Genomic DNA, 18,638 nt, shown 5'->3' with positions numbered 1-18,638 from the left:
CCTGAGGGGGATTAGGCTTTGTCGTGCCCTCTTCACGAATGTCTTGGTGTGTCTGGACCATGATAGTTTGTTGGTGATGTGGACACCAAGGAACTTGAAGCTCTCAACCTGCTCCACTACAGCCCCGTCGATGAGAATGGGGGCGTGCTCGGTCCTCCTTTTCCTGTAGTCCACAATCATCTCCTTTGTCTTGATCACATTGAGGGAGAGGTTGTTATCCAGGCACCACACGGCCAGGACTCTGACCTCCTCCCTATAGGCTGTCTCATTTCATCGTTTAATTTTTATTTACATCGTTGTGTGTATTGTTGTGAATTGTTAGATATTACTGCACTGTTGGAGCTAGAAACACAAGCATTTCGCTACACCCACAATAACATCTGCTAAACATGTGTATGTGACCAATAAAATGTGATTTGATGATTTATTGCCAAATTGTTTTATGACAACTAAACTCAGCAAAAAAAGAAAAGTCCCATTTTCAGGACCCTGTCTTTCAAAGATAATTTGTAAAAATCCAAATAACTTCACAGATTTTCATTATAAAGGGTTTAAACACTGTTTTCCATGCTTGTTCAATGAACCATAAACAATTAATGAACATGCACCTGTGGAACGGTCGTTAAGACACTAACAGCTTACAGACGGTAGGCAATTAAGGCCACAGTTATGAAAACTTAGGACACTAATGAGGCCTTTCTACTGACTCTGAAAAACACCAAAAGAAAGATGTCCAGGGTCCCTGCTCATCTGCGTGAACGTGCCTTAGGCATGCTGCAAGGAGGCATGAGGACTGCAGATGTGGCCAGGGCAATAAATTGCCATTTCCATACTGTGAGACGCCTAAGACAGCGCTACAGGGACAGGACGGACAGCTGATCGGCTTGTTGTAAGGCAGGTCCTCACCAGACATCACCGGCAACAACGTCGCCTGGACCAGACAGGACTGGCAAAAAGTGCTCTTCACTGACGAGTCGCGGTTTTGTCTCACCAGGGGTGATGGTCGGATTCGCGTTTATCATCGAAGTAATGAGCGTTACACCGAGGCCTGTACTCTGGAGCGAGATCGATTTAGAGGTAGAGGGTGGTCCGTCATGGTCTGGGGTGGTGTGTCACAGCGTCATCGGACTGAGCATGTTGTCATTGCAGGCAATCTCAGCGCTGTGCGTTACAGGGAAGACATCCCTCATGTGGTACCCTTCCTGCTGGCTCATCCTGACATGACCCTCCAGCATGACCCTCCAGCATGACAATGCCACCAGACATACTGCTCGTTCTGTGTGTGATTTCCTGCAAGACAGGAATATCAGTGTTCTGCCATGGCCAGCGAAGAGCCCGGATCTCAATCCCATTGAGCACGTCTGGGACCTGTAGGATCGGAGGGTGAGGGCTAAGGCCATTCCCCCCAGAAATGTCTGGGAACTTGCAGGTGCCTTGGTGGAAGAGTGGGATAACATCTCACAGCAAGAACGGGCAACTCTGTTGCAGTCCATGAGGAGATTAACTGCAGTACTTAATGCAGCTGGTGGCCACACCAGATACTGACTGTTACTTTTGATTTTGACCCCCCCTTTGTTCAGGGACGCATTATTCAATTTCTGTTAGTCACATGTCTGTGGAACTTGTTCAGTTTGTCTCAGTTGTTGAATCTTATGTTCATATAAATATTTACACACGTTAAGTTTGCTGAAAATAAACGCAGTTGACAGTGAGAGGACGTCTTTACTGAGTTTAGTACAGAAATATAAATATCCCATAATGTACATGAAATACATAACACCTTTATGTTCCCAAATGTGATGTGTATATACACAACGATTGAAAAAAAGTATGATCCTGAAATATATAGCAAATGTTAGGCTACATATATTTAGTCACAAAACATTACACAAATAATTGTCGAAAGAAACTATCACAAGCATCCAAAAGTAAGTGGTCATCGTATTGTATTTCCTGCAAAGTAGGATATCACAAGACAAAGAGTACCCTAAACTGTTCAATGTGATCATTTTTATAACCATAGCATAGTACTACAATTGACTCTGGTCTGTCTCACACTAAATTGTATTTGCAACAAAATAATGTAATAAACATGAAATTCCCCATTATTACTGTATGTATACAGACATCCTACCATACATTTATCCTTTTTTATAATAGAAGCATCTCTACCACTGTGTGTCAGTGTTGTAGACGTTTGCCTCAATGTAGCCCTGCCTACCTGTCAGAAAATGCACCCCTTTGACTTTTCAGTCATCCTCATCATTTTTCTTGTCCGCTATTGCTGTGTTTCCCCTATCCCTCTCTGACTTCTGACTGTTTCGGCTGTGCTGGCCGCTTCTATAGCTTGGGCTGCTCTGGGTACTCTCGTGCCTTTTGAGGATGTCAATCCCTTTATTCTTTTCATCGTCCAGGGGCAAGTAATGCTCACTGGCATCTGAGTAATGGTCATCGGCATCTGAGTAATCGCCATCATCTGAATAACGCCCAATATCCACCCTCCCCCGCCCTGCTTCGCCATGGCCTTCATCCTCATCTTCTTTTTTGGACTTTAATTCATCTTTCTCAGCCTCCTGCTCTCCTTCCCGTTCTTGGTCAGCAAAGCTGTCTTCATAATCGTCTGGGTAGTCATCATGGAAGACCGTGTTGTAAATAGCCGATGTATCTGTCTCGTCCTTGTCACTGAGAAAACAAAATGAATACACACTTAACACAAAAAAATATAAACTCTTATACCATGGCATTGTTGAATACTCGTTTCTGATTGGCTTGAAGGGCATTCTAGAGCATGCATTATTTCAACACGGTAGAATTCAATAGCTTTAGTTCATTCTTACATGTTCTATGTATGAGCTGCTTTTGAAAGCAAAAGTGAAACTGAAAACATTATTGGCATTGTTGAATTCGATTTTTATAATAGCAAGCTAATGGTGTGTTCGTAAATTCAGAGCGTTTCGCTCTCGGAGCGCACACTGGACGCTCTGGCCATGCCTTGATCCAAGCGTTCTGACCTCACCGCAGTCAAGCACCCAAGCTAACTGGCTAACGTTGGCTAGCTTGCTAGCTACTTCCAGACACAAATGAGAGAACACCTCACTCTGACCATTTTCCTCACCCTAGCAGAGCTGGTTAGGCTGTTTTCATGTTATCCAGATCGTTGGTGACTAACTGTACTGCTGGCAACAATTTAATTAAGATTTTTTTTACTGACACCGGGTCCATATTCAACGGGTATTGAACGATCGCAAATTCATCAGTTATTCTGCGCTAAGACTGATGGTTTGGCTAGCTAAACTAGCAAGTATGTTTGACTAATGATTATGACTAATGAAGTATGTTTACAAAGTGTATAATTCACTGTCATTGAGCCAGAAGTCTACCTTTGTTTTGGATCACTGGAGGAGGTGGTCCAGCATGCAGATTCTTGGCCACCTGGCTGCTGGGGCACCTTGCCACTGACAAAGTCCTCACTCACTCCACAGCCTCGCAGGGTGTCTGTGTAGCGCTTCTCTGCAGCGTGTTTGGCATTCATCTGTCAACAGACAGAAGTGAAAAATAGCATACATCATGACCAGTGACGGGAAAATAGTCAGTCATACATTTATTATTCATGCAATATACACTACCGTTCAAACGTTTGGGGTCACTTAGAAATGTCCTTGTTTTTTAAATACATTTTTTTGTCCATTAAAATAACATCAAATTGACTGGTGTTTTGCGGTTACTATTTAATGAAGCTGCCAGTTGAGGACTTCAGACGTCAGTGTGTCTAGTTTGAGAAACAAATGTACTTGTCCTCTTGCTCAGTTGTACACCGAGGCCTCCCACAACTCTTTCTAGTTTTATTGCTTCTTTAATCAGGACAACAGTTTTCAGCTGTGCTAACATAATTGCAAAAGGGTTTTCTAATGATCAATTAGCCTTTTAAAATGATAAACTTGGATTAGCTAACACAACGTGGCATTGGAACACAGGAGTGATGGTTGCTGATAATGGGCCTCTGTACGCCTATGTAGATATTCCAATTTAAAAAAATCTGCCTTTTCCAGCTACAATAGTCATTTACAAAATTAACAATGTCTACACTATTTCTGATCAATTTGATGTTATTTTAATGGACAAAAAAATGCTTTTCTTTCAAAATCAAGGACATTTCTAAGTGACCCCAAACTTTTGAAAGGTAGTGTATATTTATTGTGTGAATGAGTGGTGTGAGGAGATGTGGAAAGGATGCCACTTAACTACTGAAATGCAACCCATGTCATGTCACTCCACAACTCACACGCGTGTGTATGTGTGTGTGTGTGTGTGTGGGCCGTTCAAGCCTCACCTGTGCGACCTGCTCCAACAGCAGAGGCCTCCCCTTCACTCTCTCCTGGATCTCCCTCATCTCCTCCTCGTACTCCTTCCTCCGCTGAAAGTCCTGCTTTCTGTTTGAAACACACAGACAACCTTTCACCCCTGTGATCCCACAAGCCTCAGCCCTGAAATAACCCTCAACGCTGACCTATTCAACAAAAACATCACTTTTACAACCGCAGCTTACTGTTATTGATATGGAAATCATAGTCACAATTGAGACTATTGAGGCAATGTTCAGTTCAGTCTTTAGGTTTGCATTTCCACTCATCCTTTTCATATGAAAAGACCCAGACACAACAGATTGATAAAACTGTTTGGGGAGGGGGGGGGGGGCTGTGGAGTGGGTGTCGTACTGGTCTCAGAGGGGGTGAGTTTCTGGTTTGCTACAAGTATAATTATAATGTTATGGATTTCTATATGGGTACCTGAACTGCTTGAGCTTGGACCTCGTTGGTCTGCGGAGAGGGGCACGTGGGCATCATTGGCTTGGGCACACTTCGAGACACCTTTGCAAGCTTCTTCTCTCTTTCTGTTCTGTCTCTCACTCCATCTCTCCTCCTCTTCCTCCGCCTTCTTTCTCTGCTCAAGCACCTTTCTACTCAAGGAGACAAGGCAGTCATCGATGACAGGAAGCATTGGTGGGGAAGGACTTTGTCAAAAGGGAAAATGAAGGCCAAGGCACTAGAAGTAGGACTAGGGGGGGTAATGTCAGAGGTTGGGCATTTTGTTTGTTTTGGAGCTGGGAGTGTATAGGAAGTCCACAAGATTCAACAGACAAGGTTTCAACTTTCAGGCCATAACTATTCCTAAAAAGAGCAACTAAAAGGTCTTCTGAAGCTCTGACTAGCTTGTCTAAAAAGGAGACGCCCCTTGCTATTCTATGTGAGTAGTACCTTACGGCCTCTTGGCGTTTTTTGCTGGCATCGGTGACTTTGCAGGCAGCTGGTTCCAGACTGCCTGAGAGGGAGGAGCAGAGGCTAGAGTTGTGTGAGCGGACGAGCCCAGCTGTGCTGACGTAAGGCCAGCGCTTGGCCCGGGGACTCATCTGCTCCTTCTCGATCTCGCCAAGATGCGTTCGCGTGTGAGGGGATCTGTGACGTCCGGAGCTGGAACGGCTCGCACGTCGTCAAAGGCTTCACGTCGCGCCGGCTCTCCAGCTGCTTCTTGAACCTCCTGTAGCTGGCGTCGAAGTCGGGGACCTCCGGGTTTATCTTAGGCCTGTAAGGGGCCTGTTGTCATCCTCGGATCCAGCGGTGTCCCCCCTGGCTCCATCCTTAGCATGCTCCCTTTTGCTAAGGTGGCGTGCCAGCATGCTGGGTGGCATGGAGGCTGTGGAGCAGCTCCTGGGCCCTCACTTGCATCTTGATGGCACGGTACAGCTGCTCCTCCTTCAGTTGCTCGCCCGTAGCCGCCTCGTACACCGCCTTGGGCACGGGCTTGGCCCTGAATGGTCGGACTCTCTCCTGGCTGATTGGCTGGAGGTTGCGGAGCTGCTCCTCTCTCTGCTCCCTCTTGAGACATTCGCGCTCCAGGAAACTGAAGGGCTGCTGGGTGGAGCACAGACGCTGCTGCTCCCGCATGGCCCGCCGCGCCTCGTCGCGTTCCTGGAGCTCCTCATAGAGGGGCAGGCATACGTGGAAGGGCACGGAGCTGGCACGGAATTTGTGCTGGCACTCTGTCAGCTCCTCCGCTGCTTCCGCAAGGCCGCGTTCTCCAGCTCGATCTCTGACCGCGTCTTCACACCTTTCTGAGGCTTCTGGTTCTCCCGCCAGCGTCATGTGGAACGGCTTGGGGACGGTCACTCTGGGTTTCCAAGGCTCGTGTTTGACATCTTTGCGCCCTTGCTTCCTGTCCTTACCCTTGATGCCTTTCTTGTGGCACCCAATGAGCTCCGGAGGGAGGATGTGGACGGGTGGCGCTGGCGAGGCGACAGCTTGAAGTCCTGCCACATGTTCTTGATGTGCTCTTTGGGGGAGGACTGCAGACCCTTCTCCACGTTGTCGTCTACAGCACCTTCCTCGTCAGATGTGTCCGACAGCCCAGAGCCCCTCCTCAGCTCCAGAGCCGAGTGGGCCTTCCTCAGACTCCTCACGGGCATGGGGCTGATCTTCAAGTAAGATCTGGTGATCGAACAAAGATTTTACACCATTAGAATATGAATTGACTGAGTACAGTATACCCTCCAGGAGCAGAATAATGTACCCTACCAACTTCAGCGTATTATCTTGGTGGTTAATCAAGAAAAACAACAAATTAAAGCAAGAGGAACAACATACCTGTGCGCCTGGGCCCCCTGCACGTTTTCCGAGGGTGGTGCGCCTTTGGGCTCCAGATTCTTACGGTACATGCCCTCTAGCTCGGCCATGGTGCGGAGGTGGGCCCGCTTCCGCTCCTCCAGCTCGCGGTAGTACTCCTCGTTGGAGAAGTATAACTCACGCAGGTCGATGTGGTCCCCCGTCACTCGGTAGTCTTTGATCATCAGGGGTCTGCCCTTCCCGGGGGCCTCCCCATCGCTGTAGTCAGACCCCGAGTCGTCATACTGCAGCTGGAAAGTCAAAGAACGTCATGTGGAAAATGAAGCAATAAAAAACATTTACGTTGTGCACGGACTGTAGAAAATGGGTCTGTGGAATCCATTCCATACAAATAATAAATGTAGCCTACAAAGGACATTATTGGTCAAATGCAAAATCGACTTTGTCTCGGGCTGTAACAACACCCGTGCCAACATATCCTCCAAACACCAGCTTCTCTGACATTATCACTTAAGTAAGCTATTGGAAGCAAAGGGTATCTTGGATAGGATTGTGGCTGCAGGAAGAAAAAGCCTTTCAACTGTATTTCTATGACTTTAAGATACATCTTAAAGGGGAAGCCCCATATGTGTTAATATGCCAAATGTATGGAAGTGTATCATCATGTAAGAGTAGTACTGACGACTGGACATATTGTAGATGGTTAAAGCATAAGGCCTAATATGAATTGTGTAGAGTAGAGCATAATATGAGATGGCTACTTGATGCCTAAGCTCATTATCCCCAGCTCTGTGGGTTTGGATGACTTATCCATATGGTCACGCACAGAAGGTGGATGATAATGGAAGGAGCGTGTGTTCAACTGTCACACTAGCTGTTCTGCCTCCAACCATCGAAATCTTTTTCTTTTTTTTTTCAGGTGATGAATGGATGAGATCCAATCATACATTTACAAATATTAAGAAAATAAGTTTAAAGCTTGGACAAGCAATTCTAACGAGTATCCTACTGATTACGGTACAAGCCAGATCAAAATGAATGTACTTTCTAAATAAAAAAAACTATTTGGAGATGTCCAGATGTAGGGCAAATCCTTGTCCAGCGAGGAAAATAAAATGGGATTTGAAATAATGTTGTCCTAAGGAAATTAAACATTTAGAATTACTGGCACTGTGACCAGTGTAATCTAGCAAAGGAGGGAAGCCAAAAATAGGCCAGTAACAAATTATGCAGGTCAAATCCTCTCCCACACAGGCAGGTTGACCTGAACAGTCAAATCTCTGTAGTAACATTTGAGAACAACATACATTTTATGAGAATCCACTGACATAAGTAAATGCTTGACCTGAATTTCCCAATCTTCAACATGAGTCTGACATGAAAGATAATTCAAGGCATATCCACTTCATTTACATCACTATCCAGTGTCATAGGCTTGTATAGGCTATAAATGATGCCTAGTTACATCAACTTAGATGTTTGGTAGCAATGTATGATCATTATGTTGTATGACTAAGCCATCTAGCTGATCAATGAGGGAGGACCCAACAATTAGCCTATTATGGAATGAAGAACCATGAATAATAAAATAAAACACGCAGGCTTCCTATGTGCAACTGGTGTTCTATTTGTCTTCAGATCAACATAATGAATGAGGGTATAACGTTGATGGATTAGTTAGTCGGATGAATGGCATCTCGGCAAGTGTCGGATGGTGCTCCAGTCCTCTTTCCACCCGTATGATGGATTTCATCCAATCATTGAAGAATATTTCTGGATGCTCAGCTTTCAAATACAAAACTCATCTGCCGATATCTTACCTCTTTTTCGTAGTCTCGATTGTCAATATGACCAGCTACTGACGAATATGGAAGGGTTCGCTGCCTTTCATACAACGCCAACCGAGCCTTGGTGTGTGGGTCTACCGGCGTTTTCAAACAGGAGGTAACCAGGACGTTGGCGCGATGGGCATTCGCCATTGTTTTCCCTGTTCTTGCTTTCTTTGTCAAAGTTTAATCTAATAGAGACGCTGCAACTACTTGGCAAAAGCACAGCAGATGCTCTCCAGAGCACCAGCATCGTGTGGTTGTAAAGGAAATGACTAGCTGTTTCAGGAAGTCAATCGCTTTTTTTCTTATTTTTCTTAAACTGTTAATCGCACATATTTTAGCATTTAGATCCTAACAGCTTTTTTGTTGGCATAGTATTTCATTGTCTTAAAATATAGTTAATTATATATATGTATAATATAGTATATAATATAGTATACTATAGTATATATAATATATCATATCGTTATATATATATTATATCGTTTATTTTTGCAAGGTATGAAAATATGGTGTTTTGTTTGTGGATTTACATTTGTGAATATGATATTTGGCCAAAAGAATAAGGAAATGAATTACATAAAATTGTTTAAACTTATTTCTATCGTAAGTAAAGAATCCAAGCAGTACATCTCTCCATAATAGTGCAAAATCTTCATAAATGTGTTCAATTATAAATATACTGTTCTCTTGCCACAGATTCCTTACATAAATACAATGCCAAAAAAGATGCAACACGTTTCTGGGTGGACATTACAAAAGGTAACGTTACAATTAGATTTTTTTTAAACTTCCTCATATTTAGAAGTTGTTAGGATAATATTTATGAATAATTTAAAAAGAAACTTCCTTAATTTTGTTAACAAGTAGGTGTGTGTGTGTGGCAACATCCAAACTTTTTTTTCCAGTGGTGGAAAAAGTACCCTATTAAAAAAGAAAAAAAGTACCCTCATAATTGAGTAAAAGTAAAGATACCTTAATAGAAAATGACTCAAGTAAAAATCAAAGTCACCCAGTAAAATCTTACTTGAGTAAAAGTCTTAAAGTAGTTGGTTTTTAATATACTAAGTGTTAAAAGTAAAAGAATAAATAATTTCAAATTCCTTGTATTACAGACAGCCAGGGCACGCGCCAACATTTAGACATAATTTACAAATGAAGCATATGTTTAGTGAGTCCGCCAGATCAGAGGCAGTAGGAATGACCAGGGATGTTCTCTTGATAAGTGTGTGAATTATACAATTTTCTTGTCCTACTAAGCATTTCAAATGTAACGAGTACTTTTGGGTGTCAGGGAAAATGTATTGAGTAAAAAATACATATTTTTCTTTAAGAATGTAGTGACATAAAGTAAAAGTTGTAAAAAATATAAATAGTAGAGTAAAGTACAGATACCCCAAAAAGTACTTTTTACTTAAGTGCTTTGCACCACTGCTTTTTTCCAACTGATATTATCAATAAAACCATTCCAATAAGGCATGACATAAGGTATAGATATAACATCCTGTTGAAACAAGGCCCGTATAGCTCTATTGTTGTTTAATGCACAAAAAGAAAAACATATCTTTCCTACTGATGAGTCAATTAATTCATTGTAGGTATGTTCTGAGGGTCAGGTCTTGACACGTTCCTGAATAATAAAGCAACACCTGAGGGAATGGCATCTAAAAATAAAATAAAATCTTTAGGTGTTACAGGGATCTTGTAAAGTGATAAGAATTCCTTATAACTACGTAAAAGACCCTCTGCATTTACAAGTTGTCTCACCAATAGGATATTATTTCTGAACCAATATTCTAAAAACAAAGATGTATTTTTATTCAATATGTCCCAATTATTCCAGATATAATATCTATGTGGAGAAAAATTATGCTTATAAATTAAGGACCATGACAAGAAAACCTGCAGATGAAAGCAGAGTTTCACTGTAACTTTGTCAATATTATAATTGAAAACCAACATGAAGTTAAGGCCACCAAAAAGTAGAGAAGACATGAGGAATAAAGTTCCACAAAGAAGTGCGTCTTCTTAGGAACTATTTTATCCAATTGATCTTAAAAGTATTATTTAAGTTAGTAAAGTCCAGAAAACTCAGACCACCATGTTCATTACAACAGTTTTCCTAATGTAACGGGTTCGGTTCCTCCAAAGAAAGTTGAAAAGCGTCTGGTCTATCCCTTTGCTTATTTTACCGTCAAGATCTAAAGATAGAGTAGCATATGTTAGTCTAGAGATACCTTCAGCCTTGGTTATTAGGACTCTTCCTTTTAAAGATAAGTCACTCTGTAGCCATTGACTTAGCTTCTTCTGGGTTTTTTTTAATAACAAGGTTCAATTTTAGTAAGCCTTTAGATTTCTGATCCTTAGTAATGGTTATGCCTAAATATGAAAGTTCTTATTTCACTGGAATACCCTAATATGAGGTTGCCACACAATATTTGACAACCATGAGTTCACATTTATTCATGTTTAGACATAGACCAGAGTCTTTGGAAAAGGATTCTATCACATTGATCAATATGGGAATCTGACTAGCATCTTTCAGAAAAAGTGTAGTATCGTCAGACAGCTGGCTTATAATCATTTCTTTACCAGCTATGGAAATACCATGTATAGGACTATTATTTAAAACATTTGTAAGAAGTTTGGTGATTAATAAAAACAGATACGGTGAGATAGGACAACCTTTAACTCAAATCTAGGTGAGGTGCTATGTTTCAGTTTGATAAAGCTGTTACCATTCCTATAGAGTCTTAATACCCTTACAGAAAAAATCCCCAATAACAAATTTCCCAAGGGAGTGGAAGAGGAACCGATGCTCCACTGTGTCAAAAGCTTTATAAAAATCTAAAATAACATGAAGCTATCCTCGGTTATTAGGTCTGAGTAGTCAAGTATGTCTAATACTAGTCTGATATTGTTAGAAATATGTCTGTTCCTCATAAAGCCAGACTGTGTTTCATCAATGATTCCATCCAGGACCTATTTAATTATTTTTTCAAGTAGTAATGCTAATATCGTAGTCATTCCAGTTCTCTGCTGCCAATGACTGGAACGAACTACAAAAATCTCTGAAACTGGAAACACTTATCTCCCTCACTAGCTTTAAGCACCAGCTGTTAGAGCAGCTCACAGATTACTGCACCTGTACATAGCCCATCTATAATTTAGCCCAAACAACTACCTCTTCCCCTACTGTATTTATTTAGCCCCTTTGCACCCCATTATTTCTATTTCTACTTTGCACATTCTTCCACTGCAAATCTACCATTCCAGTGTTTTACTTGCTATATTGTATTTACTTCGCCACCATGGCCTTTTTTTGCCTTTACCTCCCTTATCTCACCTCATTTGCTCACATTGTATATAGACTTATTTTTCCAATGTATTATTGACTATATGTTTGTTTTACTCCATGTGTAACTCTGTGTTGTTGTATGTGTCGAACTGCTTTGCTTTATCTTGGCCAGGTCGCAATTGTAAATGAGAACTTGTTCTCAACTTGCCTACCTGGTTAAATAAAGGTGAAATAAATAAATAAATATTAAGACAAATTGGACGCCAGTTATCGACGAGCAGCACTTTTTAATAACCCCTGAGTCATTGTAGGAGGGAGAACATTGTTTTTAATACTCTAAAAAGCTACTTGTTCAGAAAATAACTTGTACAATTCTGCCGTAATTTCATCAATACCTGGGGATTTATTGTTCTTTAGATGTTTGATACACTCGAAAATCTCTTCAACTATGATGGGTTCATCACACTGTTTAGATTCTGTATCACTGAGTGAAAATTATTCAGGGATTTAAAAAAAAAAAACATCTGTGATTCCTGACAGTACGTAGAGCTTTGCAATTCCCTGTAAATTATTACCTTCAACAGTGTTATCTTGTGATCATGCCATCAATGTTTTGTGATTATTGGTGTCGTAAAAATGTTAGCTAACGGGTCATAAATTAGTATGTTTGACATTTCAGTGGAAATACTAATGAGCTTTTTGATAAACGGCTTAGCAAAAACAATAGGTCCCATATTATCGGCATACGGTCCCCAGTTATCGGACACCTTACTATTTTCCGAAGCGTTTACTAGATAGTTGACTAGTTGGCTAGCCTCCCTTTAAAAAAAAAAGACTTGCATGTCAACTTTTCATTGCGTAGCCCGGTGCGCCCTCCCGTGGACTCTTTAAAAAATTGTTCTTCACCAACATATTCAGTGTTGTAACCAAATAAGGGTCTCATAATTTGTTTTACAGATTAATCTTATGTTTTGAAAAAGTAGACAACAGTTTAATACTAAAATATAAATGAGTTTAAATAAATACACCTTTAGTTTCAGTCATGTGCATTGACAAACAATTAAAACACTGTTGGAGTTTGTGTTGCAGAGATGCACTTGGAAAGCAAAGGAAGAAATACACAGGATGGGTTGAATAAATATATATTATATTTTAGACATGTATTTTTTTTTTTACAAATAAATAATTTCATATGAAAACAAACAATTAAATCTCGACCTCCATCCCTATATTGCCACAAGAACCACAATAAAAAAATCCAGCTCCAACGCCACCTCTAGATCCCACTGCACACACCTGCACTAGAACCAGTGCTGGCAGAAGTCACAGCACACACCTGCAGTAGAACCAGTGCTGGCAGAAGTCACAGCACACCCATGGCACCTCGGATCTACACTCCTGCGAGAGCATGCAGGTGGATCACGCTCCCCGCAGTGAGCACAGCAGGTGGTGTCTTCTTTAATTTGGAAAAAATTAATTAAAAAACACATTAAATTGATAAACATGGTTTTGCAAAATGTAGAAGTACTACAGCAACAAATGTAATTGATACAACAGAGAGAAAAACAAAGATTATGATGTACCTGAGAGTGCTGCCATGGGTAGCGTGACAGAGGTGGCTGGTGGAGCTTTTCTCTTAATTTTCTGTGCTGCAGTTAAGAGAACAAGTAGTGTTAGACAGAGCATGTTTCATGAAAACCCTTGTCAAATGTTTTACAACAATACCTCTGGAGGAAGCTGCCGAAGTTTTGGAGGAGGTGGACATGCCTTGAGGGCTGGTGCTATGGACTGTAGATATGTAAAGAAAGGGAAAAAAAGTTAACATTGCAGTTTTATAAAACACATGTCATTTAACATGTGTTCACCTGTGGAGGTGGCTGTATTCAAATTGCAGGGGGCAGGGACACCATACGAAGCTGCTATGGTGGTGTGACCAGGGGAGACGGAGGAGGCAGTTGGTCCAGAGGAGGCCGCGTTGGGGGTGACAGATGGGGGGTGCATCATGGTGGTCGTGGACGAAACTGCCGGCGATGGTTTGGAGGCTGGTGTTTGTATTGGTGTGGCCGGGAGAGTAGGCACGTTGCCTTTTTTCTGGCCTATTATCTGCAGCTGGGGGCTCCGGCGGCTCCTACAGGTGTTGGACACGGAGGCACTGGCGATGCAGCTGTCAGGAATGGTTCCAGCGGGAGGTCCAGCAGAGGTGATGGAGTCAATGGTCTCATCCATGGCAGCCCTCTCCTGTGCCCTCTGTGTTCTGAGGGCTGCCCGACGCTCTTTCTCCTCTGCCTCGGCCCTCTCCTTCTAACCCCTCTCCTGCCACTGGCGCGTGTATTCCTCCCCGGTGAGGCATGTGGCGACCATAGGGAGTCTTCTGTATCAGTCTTAGTTGATACTTCAGGACAGTAAGGATGTGCCCCAGGTCCTCGCTATCAGCCCCCCCCCCCCCCCTCTATTAGGGGCTGCTCTTCTAGGGCTGGGACTGGAGGCAAGGGACTGGGACTGGAGCAGGGACTGGAAGCAGGGACTGGGGACTGGAACAGGGACTGGAGCAGGGACTGAGGGTCCTCCCTGTGTTCGCTGGGGAGGAGGTGCTGATGGACGGCACAGTGCTGCTGGTTCCAGGAGAGGAGGTAGTTGGGACCCCGTAGGGACGGAGATGGGGCTGAAGGGTTAAAAATGGAAGAGGCCATACTTCTTAAACCCTTCCACCACGTAGTACATGTTCTTTGAAGTGCTGGTACGGGTAGCGGAATACTCTGGCAAATTCTGATTTGTTTAACAATGTAGGAGTAGTCAAAATGGCTGAGGTCTCCAGCTACCTTGGAGAACTCAGCCTTTAAAGGGCCAAAGTATGCCACGTCCAGCAGCTGCAGGACATGGGTGCAGTGTGGGGAAGACCTTTTTCTTTGCAACTCTGGCCTAGAAGGCCAGCATCCCGGAGGTCGCCTCTTCATGGTTGACGTTGAGACTGGTGTTTGCGAGTACTTTTTAATGAAGCTGCCAGGTCAGGACTTGAGTCATTTACACATTAACAATGTCTACACTGTATTTCTGATTAATTTGATGTTATTTTAACTAGATTTCTTTTGTGCTTTTCACTTTTTTTGTGACCTCAAATTTTTGAACGGTGTAGTATATACAATCACTAAAAACATTTATGGGTACCTACTTATTTTAATTATATTGAAATAAACAGTACACATAAATACAGTGGGGCAAAAAAGTATTTAGTCAGCCACCAATTGTGCAAGTTCTCCCACTTAAGATGAGGCCTGTAATTTTCATCATAGTACACTTTCAACTATGACAGAACAAAATGAGAAGAAAAAAAAATCCTGAAAATCACATTGTAGGATTTTTAATGAATTTATTTGCAAATTATGGTAGAAAATAAGTATTTGGGTCACCTACAAACAAGCAAGATTTCTGGCTCTCACAGACCTGTAACTTCTTCTTTAAGAGGCTCCTCTGTCCTCCACTCATTACCTGTATTAATGGCACCTGTTTGAACTTGTTATCAGTATAAAAAACACCTGTCCACAACCTCAAACAGTCACACCCAAACTCCACTATGGCCAAGACCAAAGAGCTGTCAAGGCACCAGAAACAAAATTGTAGACCTGCACCAGGCTGGGAAGACTGAATCTGCAATAGGTAAGCAGCTTGGTTTGAAGAAATCAACTGTGGAGCAATTATTAGGAAAATGGAAGACATACAAGAACCACTGATAATCTCCCTCGATCTGGGCTCCACGGCAAGATCTCACCCCGGGGGTCAAAATGATCACAAGAACGGTGAGCAAAAATCCAGAACCACACGGCGGGGGACCTAGTGAATGACCTGGCAGAGAGGCTGGACCAAAGTAACAAAGCCTACCATCAGCAAGGGCATTGAAGATGAAAGTGGTGGGGGTCTTTCAGCATGCATGATCCCAAACACCGCCGGAGGGCAATGAAGGAGTGGCTTCGTAAGAAAAGCATTTCAAGGCCTTGGAGTGGCCTAGCCAGTCTCCAGATCTCAACCCCATAGAAAATCTTTGGAGGGAGTTGAAAGTCCGTGTTGCCCAGCAACAGCCCCAAAACATCACTGCTCTAGCGGAGATCTGCATGGAGGAATGGGCCAAAATACCAGCAACAGTGTGTGAAGACTTACAGAAAACGTTTTACCTCTGTCATTGCCAACAAAGGGTATATAACAAAGTATTGAGATTAAGTATTTGGTCAATAACAAAAGTTTTTTTCCACCATAATTTGCAAATAAATTCATTAAAAATCCTACAATGTGATTTTCTGGATATTTTTTCTCATTTTGTCTGTCATAGTTTAAGTGTACCTATGATGAAAATTACAGGCCTCTCTCCTTTAAGTGGGAGAACTTGCACAATTGGTGGCTGACTAAATACATTTTTGCCCCACTGTATATATATACAGTGCAAATCAAAAGTAACACATATAGAATCATGTAGTAACCAAAAAAGTGTTCAACAAATCAAAATATATTTTAGATTCTTCAAAGTAGCCACCCTTTGCCTTGATGACAGCTTTGCACACTTGGCATTCTCTCAACCAGTTTCACCTGGAAAGCTTTTCCACAGTATTGAAGGAGTTCACACATATGCTGAGCACTTGTTGGCTTCTTTTCCTTCACTCTGATTATCTATGATTATCTATTGTGGCCACTAGTCTAAAGTAATGGTTCAAGCCACTGCCTGTACTGTACATGTCAATGTTGTTCATCTCAATGACCAAGACATTACAATTCTGCATTGAAACATTGTAGAGAGCATTGGATCTTACTTACTGTAAACTTGATGCTACGGCCTGCCTTCAAAATGATAGATAGTTGGTCCATGCCATAGTGGGAGGGCTTTTTCAACTATCCCAGCTGGTATGCCCTCTACTTCAATGACCACCTTCTTGGCAGCAACAGCCATATATGGAACTCGGTTGTCCATGTCCACCTTCCATGTCCACCTGCTTCATCTAAACAGAAACAGAATTAAGGCTTTAGTGAAGGAAGATCAAGTATACACATTATTCTAAGCTTCTACCAGTGATCCAGAATTCTGCTTACTTGAATATGAACAATGTAAACGAACAAGGCACAGCTACCACATGTTTGTATAAATCAAATGTCAGCCCTTGTATCCAGAACTCTGCCTGTGAATTTTCGTGGTTACATTTTTTAGCTTGCTTAAAAGCAGAGCAGGACCGTTATTTAATTGTTGAATCACAGATATACAGCACATTTTAATAGTTACTTCAAATAAAATGCTACATACTATACTTCTGGTTGAGTAAGGCTTGTTCTCCTTGCACCTTAGCCTTGTCAACCCCTTAAACTTTGACTGTGAAGCTGCAGGTTTGCCTAGATGTAACAATAAAAGAGCAACAGTACTGTATGACTGTGTTTAAAGGCATTATAGATGTATAGATGTAGGATCTTAATTTGAGTCAGTTTGCTACAGCAGGAAAATAATCCTGCAGTAACAGGAAATGTGAATTGTTATGTGGATTATAATACATTTACATTTTTGTCGGGTTTGATATATTTTTCACAAGGGAAAATCAAATCTGGTCAAGCCTTTTCAAACCTCAAATACACCAAAAGTAAAAAAAGGCCTGCATTGCAGAAAAGTTGTCCTGCAAAAGGGTGATCAAATTAAGATCCTACATCTGTATGCTTGAGGTTAAGTGTTAGCAAAGTTATTTTTTTTAATATGTGTACCAGAAAAGTGTACAGAAAACTTGGCGATCAGATCCTGGCCCTCAACAAATTCCTTTCCCCTCTCAGAATATGTTATTGTGGGTGTAGCGAAATGCTTGTGTTCCTAGATCCAACAGTGCAGTAGTATATAACAATTCACAACAATACACACAAATCTAAAAGTAAAAGAATGTATTTAAGAAATATATAAATATTAGTATGAGCAATGTCGGAGTGGCATTGACTAGAATACAGTATATACATATGAAATGAGTAAAACAGTATGTAAACATTATTAAAGTGACCAGTGTTACATTATTAAAGTGACCAGTGATTCCATGTCTATGTACATAGGGCAGCAGCCTCTAAGTTGCAGGGTTGAGTAACCGGGTGGTAGCCGGCTAGTGAAAATGACTAATTTCAGGGCAGGGTACTGGGCTAGTGATGGCTATTTAACAGTCTGATGGCCTTGAGATAGAAAAAGCTTCTAAGTCTCTCAGTCCCAGCTTTGATGCACCTGTACTGACCTCACCCTCTGGTTGATAGCGGAGTGAACAGGCCGTGGCTCGGGTGGTTGATGTCCTTGATCTTTTTGGCCTTCCTGTGACATTGGGTGCTGTAGGTGTCCTGGAGGGCAGGCAGTGTGCCCCCGGTGATGCGTTTGGCAGACCGCACCACCCTCTGGAGAGCCCTGCGGTTATGCTGTACCAGGCGGTGATACAGCCCGACAGGATGCTCTCAATGGTGCATCTGTAAAAGTTTGTGAGGGTCTTAATTTCTTCAAGCTCCTGAGGTTGAAGAGGCACTGTTGCGCCTTCACCACGTTGTCTGTGTGGGTGGACCATTTCAGATTGTCAGTGATGTGTACGCCGAGGAATTTGAAGCTTTAAACCTTCACCACTGCGGTCCCGTGGATGGGGGCATGCTCCCTCTGCTGTCTCCTGAAGTCCACGATCAGCTCTTTTGTTTTGTTGACTTTGAGGAAGAGGTTATTTTCCTGGCACAGCTGTATAATGTCATTTTTAAAAAATGTATTTTTGCTGTTCTATATTGTTTTGTCTCATGAAATTCAAGAGTCAACGTAATTCACCCTGTGCCTTAAAATGTTCTACTTGTCTACTAATAAATTGAAACTAAAACCTTGAGAGTTTTTGCCTTTCGTGCTGTACCAAAAGCAATTACCACCAA

At 42.1% G+C, this 18,638-nt stretch overlaps 1 protein-coding gene across 1 annotated transcript; it reads right to left on the bottom strand.

Annotated features, from left to right (window-relative positions):
- Positions 1-1,702: 1,702 nt before the first annotated feature.
- Positions 1,703-8,700, bottom strand: LOC111951623 (protein FAM161A). The gene is given in 14 exon segments (XM_070435698.1): positions 1,703-2,682; positions 3,381-3,532; positions 4,331-4,430; positions 4,788-4,819; positions 4,822-4,957; positions 5,256-5,432; positions 5,434-5,593; positions 5,596-5,693; positions 5,695-6,052; positions 6,055-6,130; positions 6,132-6,238; positions 6,241-6,482; positions 6,639-6,907; positions 8,438-8,700. Coding segments are annotated over 14 exon segments (2,499 nt in total). The 5' UTR covers positions 8,597-8,700; the 3' UTR covers positions 1,703-2,249.
- Positions 8,701-18,638: the final 9,938 nt, after the last annotated feature.

This window comes from Salvelinus sp. IW2-2015, linkage group LG1, assembly GCF_002910315.2.
Source record: "Salvelinus sp. IW2-2015 linkage group LG1, ASM291031v2, whole genome shotgun sequence".
In the NCBI taxonomy this organism is placed as follows: Eukaryota; Metazoa; Chordata; class Actinopteri; order Salmoniformes; family Salmonidae; genus Salvelinus; species Salvelinus sp. IW2-2015.
Note: the sequence above shows the minus strand (reverse complement) of the source record. Positions and strands in the feature narration are given on the sequence as shown.